The 6,083-nt window shown below is 49.9% G+C and overlaps 2 protein-coding genes across 3 annotated transcripts in view; one reads left to right on the top strand and one right to left on the bottom strand.

Moving 5' to 3' along the window:
• Positions 1–665: 665 nt before the first annotated feature.
• On the top strand, positions 666–4,450 carry TNFAIP8L2 (TNF alpha induced protein 8 like 2). Of its 2 annotated transcripts, none has more exons than XM_023519396.1 (2): positions 666–771; positions 3,399–4,450. In XM_023519396.1, exon 2 carries the CDS (start codon positions 3,404–3,406, stop codon positions 3,956–3,958), a length of 555 nt encoding a protein of 184 aa, XP_023375164.1. In that variant the 5' UTR covers positions 666–771; positions 3,399–3,403; the 3' UTR covers positions 3,959–4,450. The 2 variants fall into 2 exon arrangements, with proteins under 2 accessions (XP_023375164.1, XP_023375163.1); XM_023519395.1 differs by having other exon boundaries at positions 3,351–4,450.
• A 56-nt stretch (positions 4,451–4,506) lies between these two features.
• The window catches only part of LYSMD1 (LysM domain containing 1), a 12,361-nt gene continuing 10,784 nt past the window's right edge, over positions 4,507–6,083 (bottom strand). The window contains exon 3 of the mRNA XM_003800382.3: positions 4,507–5,649. Coding sequence (XP_003800430.1) covers positions 5,511–5,649 — 139 coding nt within the window. The 3' untranslated portion in view covers positions 4,507–5,510. The remainder of the gene's footprint in view (positions 5,650–6,083) is intronic.

The following is a 6,083-nucleotide window of genomic DNA, read 5'->3' as shown; positions in this document are numbered from 1 at the left end:
CATTGTTGTTTGGCGGGTCCGGGCTGGGGATTCGAACCCGCTACCTTAGGTGTACATGGCTGGCGCCTTAGCCGGTTGAGCTATAGGCGCCGAGCCTGTAAGATTCTTGATGATAAATATTTTCACCACATTCAAGAGTTATGACTTCCCTCTCATTTTTGTGTCACTTTGGCAGTCAGTTATAACACAAAGCTCAGTAGGGGGCTGGTTCCTCTGAGTCTAGTCGTTCAGCACTGTGCTGACACCTGCTGGTCACACATAGTTAAGCAGCCCTGGCCCCAGGACCTTCCTTCCTCCTGTCTGCGCCCTTACCTGCCAGGCACTGGAAGAATACGTTGTAGCAAGACTGTCCCCCAACACCACCCTTCAAACTTCAGAATTTTCCCCCAATGACCTCCAGCAGTGTGGAATTTCCATTCTATCCAGTACTATAGAAATGTAAGAACCAGATCTCAAGGAACTGGGTGGCAAGAAAAGAAAGAGGCAGATAATTTGAGACTGGGGGATGGGCAAACCTCTCCTCCCCACCTCAAGAATCAAGAATTTTCCACAGAATTCTATTCTTTTTGACCTTTGCCAACCTTTTTTCTAGATTGCTCTTGGGCCACAGGACTTGGTGACAGCGGTGATGAACCGGAGGTTGGGCAGAGTGGGTAGGCGGGGCTCAAGGGGTGGGGCCAAGCCAAAGGGCCCCTCACTTGGGAGTTTCTCCATTCCGTCAACCCTCCGGTCGGGGAACGTCCAAGGCAAGACTGGCACCGAGCGCAGCAGGTGAGGGACTGGCAAGGACAGAAGGGTAGACTTCAGGGGTGATGATGGCAGAAGGGTGCCTGGCTCTTTCAGCCTTAGCTTCCCAAATTGTGTAACTCTCATTTGTAGAGTTCTGAGCCCCCAGTAGTTTTAGTTTCACCCAGTGGCAAAGCAGCCTCTTAAAAAAAGACCTGGTTTGGGATGGGAGTGGGTGGCAAGAACTGAGGGATGGGGATGGATGTGGGCGAATAATAGAGAAATGCAATGAAATCCCAGAGACATGGAGATAGATGGGTAAAGGCCAGAGGGAAAGCATGTCCAGGCCAGAGGACCATGGGGAGGACCCAAATAAGAAAAAAAGGGAGTCCAAAACAGAGAAAGGGTGAGGACAGTGGATCAAATGTGAGATGGCAATGGAGGCAATGGAGAGCAGGGTAAAAGGAAGGCCAAGGAGGAAGGAAGGCCCACATGGAGCAATCTCCTCTTCCGGAGGGGAGCATGGCCAGAAAGCCCCAGGGCAAGCCAGGGAGCAAAACAAAGTTCTAGGTTCCCACTGGAATAATTCAGCTGGGGAAGAAACCCCTACAGTTACCCATCTCCCTTGCCTCTTCAGACTCCCATTTTGGTTTGGGGGAGAGGGTGAGGCTGCTCCTCACTGCGGTCACAGCCACATCCTGCAAAGCAGGGGAGGGGGAAGTAAGAAACAAAACAGCCAGAAGAACCACAAGCAAATGCCATGGGAGCAAACCCTGGACAGACCCAGCTTATACACCATCAGGAGGGTCCTCAGGTCAATCAGCAGGAGACTGTAGACCTTAGTGCTGCCTGCCCTTCCTGAGTTGCTTGTTCCTCAGGCATCCTCTGAGTGCTTCATCCTCACTGAGACCATCACAGGGAAGGAGGTTTTCTTTAGATTATATGGTTTTAAACTCAATTTAATCGTTTACTAGTGACTTAAGCCAAATTGCTTAATTTCTCTCTCTTTTTTTTTTGAGACAGAGTCTCAAGCTATCGCCCTGGGTAGAGTGCCGTGACATCACAGCTCATAGCAATCTCACACTCTTGGGCTTAAGTGATTCTCTTGCCTTTGCCTCCCAAGTAGCTGGGACTATAGGCACCTGCCACAATGCCCAGCTGTTTTTTTTTTTGGTTGCAGCCGTCGTTGTTTGGTGGGCCGGGCTAGATTCAAACCTGCCAGCTCAGGTGTATATGGCTGGCACCTTACCTGCTTGAGCCACAGGTGCCGAGCCAATACCCAGCTATTTTTGTTTTTGTTATTTAGCAGGCCCAGGTGGGGTATGAACCCACCAGCCCCGGTGCATGTGGCCGGCGCCCTAACCACTGAGCACCGAGCCTGACAGGAGCTTTTTTTTTTTTTTTTTTTAAGACAGAATCTCACTTTATTGCCCTTGGTAGAGTGCCATGGTCTCACAGCTCACAGCAACCTCCAACTCCTGGGCTTAGGCAATTCTCTTGCCTCAGCCTCCCAAGTAGCTGGGACTACAGGTGCCTGCCACAATGCCCAGCTATTCTTTGTTGCAATTTGGCCAGGGCTGGGTTTGAACCCACCATCCTTGGTATATAAGGCCGGCACCCTACTCACTGAGCCACAGAAGCTTTTAGAGTCAGGAAAACAGTTGTGTTTGATCTGAGGTATATTATTGAACATAAGCTTTAGTTTTCTCAGCTGTAAAATAAGGATAGTGATACCTACACCCCATAGATGTATGATACATAATGTTCAAAGATGGCAGTTGTAAGAATTATCTGCCAGTAAGCCCTACCTTCTTCACTATGGCAGCAATAGCCTATTCCATGTGAGAGTTAACTCATGGTGGGGTATCCTGGGTGTGTGACCACCTTCCTCTAGCCAGAGCTATCACTATCTCCTGGGCTGTTGTGGAGATCAAGATTTCCCACAGTACTAAAGGAGAAAAGCAGGAAAAAGACACAGGGAATAAGGCTGGGCAGGGTGCCTCACACCTATTATCCTAGCACTCCGGGAGGCTGAGACAGGTGGATTGCCCTGAGCTCACAGGTTGGAAACAGCCTGAGCAAGAGCAAGACCTTGTCTCTAAAATTAAGAGGCAGCACCCATAGCACAGTGGGTAGGGTGCCAGCCACATACACCCAACCTGGCCCTGGCCTACTAAACAATGACAATGACAACAAATAAAAAATAGCTGAGTGTCATGGCAGGCACCGGTAGTCCCAGCTACTTGGGAGGCTGAGGCAAGAGAATCACTTAAGCCCAAGAGTTTGAGGTTGCTGTGAGCTGTGACACCACAACACTCTACTGAGAGCAACATAGTGAGACTCTGTCATAAATAAATAAATAAATAAATAAAAATAGCCAGGCGGGATGCTGAGGCAAGAGAATTGCTGGAGCTCCAGACTTTAAGGTTGCTGTGAGCTATGATGCCACGCACTCTACTGAGGGTGACAAGTGAGACTCTGTCTCAGAAAAAAAAAAAAAGAGAGAGAGAGAGAGAGAGACAGGGGAGGAGGAGGTCCCAAAGGAAAGAGATGACAAACAGATAAGGATGAGACAGAAATCAAAGAAGCAACAGAAAGGGAAAAAGCCATTTCTCTCTTTTTAGGGAAGCCTGTGGCCTTTTTCCAGTGACTGACCACACCTCACTTCCCAGGAATCATGGAGTCCTTTAGCTCCAAGAGTCTGGCACTGCAAGCAGAGAAGAAGCTACTGAGTAAGATGGCGGGTCGGTCTGTAGCTCATCTCTTCATTGATGAGACAAGCAGTGAGGTGCTAGATGAGCTCTACCGTGTGTCCAAGGAGTACACGCACAGCCGACCCCAGGCCCAGCGGGTTATCAAGGACCTGATCAAAGTGGCTGTCAAGGTAGCCGTCCTGCACCGCAGTGGCTGCTTTGGCTCTAGTGAACTGGCCCTGGCTACCCGCTTTCGTGAGAAGCTGCGGCAGGGAGCCATGACGGCACTTAGCTTTGGTGAGGTGGACTTCACCTTTGAGGCTGCTGTTCTGGCAGACCTGCTGACCGAGTGTCGGGATGTGCTGCTGGAGTTGGTGGAGCGCCATCTCACACCCAAGTCACACAGCCGCATCCGCCACGTGTTCGATCACTTTTCTGACCCCGGTCTGCTCACAGCCCTCTACGGGCCTGAGTTCACTCAGCACCTTGGCAAGATCTGTGATGGGCTCAGGAAGCTGCTGGATGAGGGGAAGCTCTGAGAGCCCTGGGCCTAGCATATTCCAGCTCAGCAAAATGGCTGAGTAAGAAAACAACAGATAGTGGGCTTCCTAACCCCGCTTGCCTGCACTAACCTTTCAGTCCTCAGGCTTCATTCTTTCCCAAGAGCACTTTGACTCAGACCATCCCATCTCCAAACTGTTGGTGGAGAAGGAACAATACTAAGGGGTGAGGGCCCTCTCCCACTCAAGCCCCAGGACAGGAAACAGAGCTGTGTGAAAAGGCGAAGTGAAACTTGGATCTCTGCATCTCTTACAAGGGACTTCTGAAACAGGCAAGGCTCCTCCCACCCTCTGAACCAGGGAAGGGGACAGTGCCTATATAACCCAACTGGGACAGTGAGGACAGAAGGGGGGAAGGTGGCCCTTAGAGACATAGCTTGGACAGATACTAGAGGCTCTGCTCCACAGTGCAGGAAGAAGGGGCCAGGGCAAGGGAGATTCTCTTAGAGGAAATAAAACTACTGCAACATGCATGGGGCTCAATGTTTAATCTCTCCAGCTTGTGATCATTACAGAGGAAAGACGGTATCTAAACACCACTCATCTCACCTCTCACCACTTCCATACAGGAGACTGAGGCATATTTCCAGTATCACTGAGGTCCCCTTGCCTACTTCTGTTTAAGAAACAAACAACAAAAAAAAAACTGTACCACAGACCAGTGCTACAAAGTGCAAATAAATACACAGTGAGGGGCAAGGCATTGGCAGACAGGCTCTGGTGGGGAGAAAGTATAACAAAGAGATCCCCCTAACGGTCCTCTTCAAGCTCCAAGGAAATCCTTCCATCCCTTAGCCCCTCATAGGCTGAGCAGAGGAACAGGTTAGAAGGGTGAACTGCTGGAGAGTTCAGATCCCTACAGTGCTACTTTTCTCAGAGCTAGAGTTGTGGGAAAGTCACAGGGAGTTAGTCAAGATTAAACTTGAATTCTTTACTTTATGACTGAGGAAAAGGCCTGGCACTGTCTGCCGGTCTCTGTGATGGGAGCAGATCACTGGTTGCCCCATCCTCAGTAACATCCGTGGCTAAAGAGGGGGAAAGTGAGGAGCAGCAGGTACTCGCTCACTCTTCCTGGGCTCCCGCATTCCGGAGCTATCGAAATCCCATTTTTCAGCTAAGAGTGAGAAGGAATAGGATACAGTGAATAAATATCAGTCAATATAGCACCAAATAAATTAGATAACATACTTGGAGATGAGGATTAAGTTGAGAGGGAGTCTCTGCTTCCCTGCTTTAAGGCCGGGGAATGGTGAGAGGGATAGGAAAGGCAGCATGGATGAAAAAAGAGCCTTTTGAATCTAAACGACAACTCCAGGTTCAGCCCAAGAACTGGAAAGGAGTCCAATCCCCATCCCCTACTCTTGCCAATAAAACTACCCCAGGCCAAGGAATTCTTAGCAGAGAAGGAGCTGGGGAAGATGGCCAGAGTGGAGGGAGGTAGCCTGGGAAGCCATGCTCTTGAGCCTAACCTCAGGCTCCTCCTCAAGTTGTTCCTTCAACATCTTACTTCTCTCAATCAGTTCTGGGGACATCAGAGTTTAAAGATTTCATCCTCCTGGTCTCGTAGTGTCTGGGTCCGAGAGGTACGGGTCAACGGTACAGGACCCAGGACTGCTCGTTGCTGCGTCCGAGGGGAGCTCAGGTGGGGCCCTGCATCCTCCCCAGGTATCCTGTAGGTAATAAAAGGGGAGAAAGAGAGACAGATCAAGGCAAAAGCCTGAGAATGGGCCAAGTGAAGAGGTACATGGGAAGCTGTTTTACTATCGTGACACATAAGCTGGTTTCTTTAAGACAGTCTCAACATCTTCTGGATAAATACATCCTAATCTTAATGCTCCTTCATGGGTGATCAGGCAGGAAAAAGCAGTCAATTTTTTTACACCAATAAGAACACAGAACCCATGGGCAGCACCTGTGGCTCAGTGAGTAGGGTGCCAGCCCCACATACACAAAGTGGTAGGTTAGAACCTGGTCCCGGCAATAGTGCAACAAAAACTAGCTGGGCATTATGGCAGGCGCCTGTAGTCCCAGCTACTCGGGAGGCTGAGGCAAGAGAATCACCTAAGTCCAAGAGCTGGAGGTTGCTGTGAGGTGTGACACCACG

This window comes from Otolemur garnettii, unplaced genomic scaffold (assembly GCF_000181295.1).
Source record: "Otolemur garnettii isolate 467f Iridium unplaced genomic scaffold, OtoGar3 scaffold00174, whole genome shotgun sequence".
NCBI lineage: Eukaryota > Metazoa > Chordata > Mammalia > Primates > Galagidae > Otolemur > Otolemur garnettii.
This window is presented reverse-complemented; position numbering and strand designations above follow the sequence as displayed.

Coding starts and splice junctions, on each gene's coding strand:
- TNFAIP8L2 (XM_023519396.1), top strand. CDS start 3,404: ATGGAGTCCTTTAGCTCCAAGAGTCTGGCACTGCAAGCAGAGAAGAAG.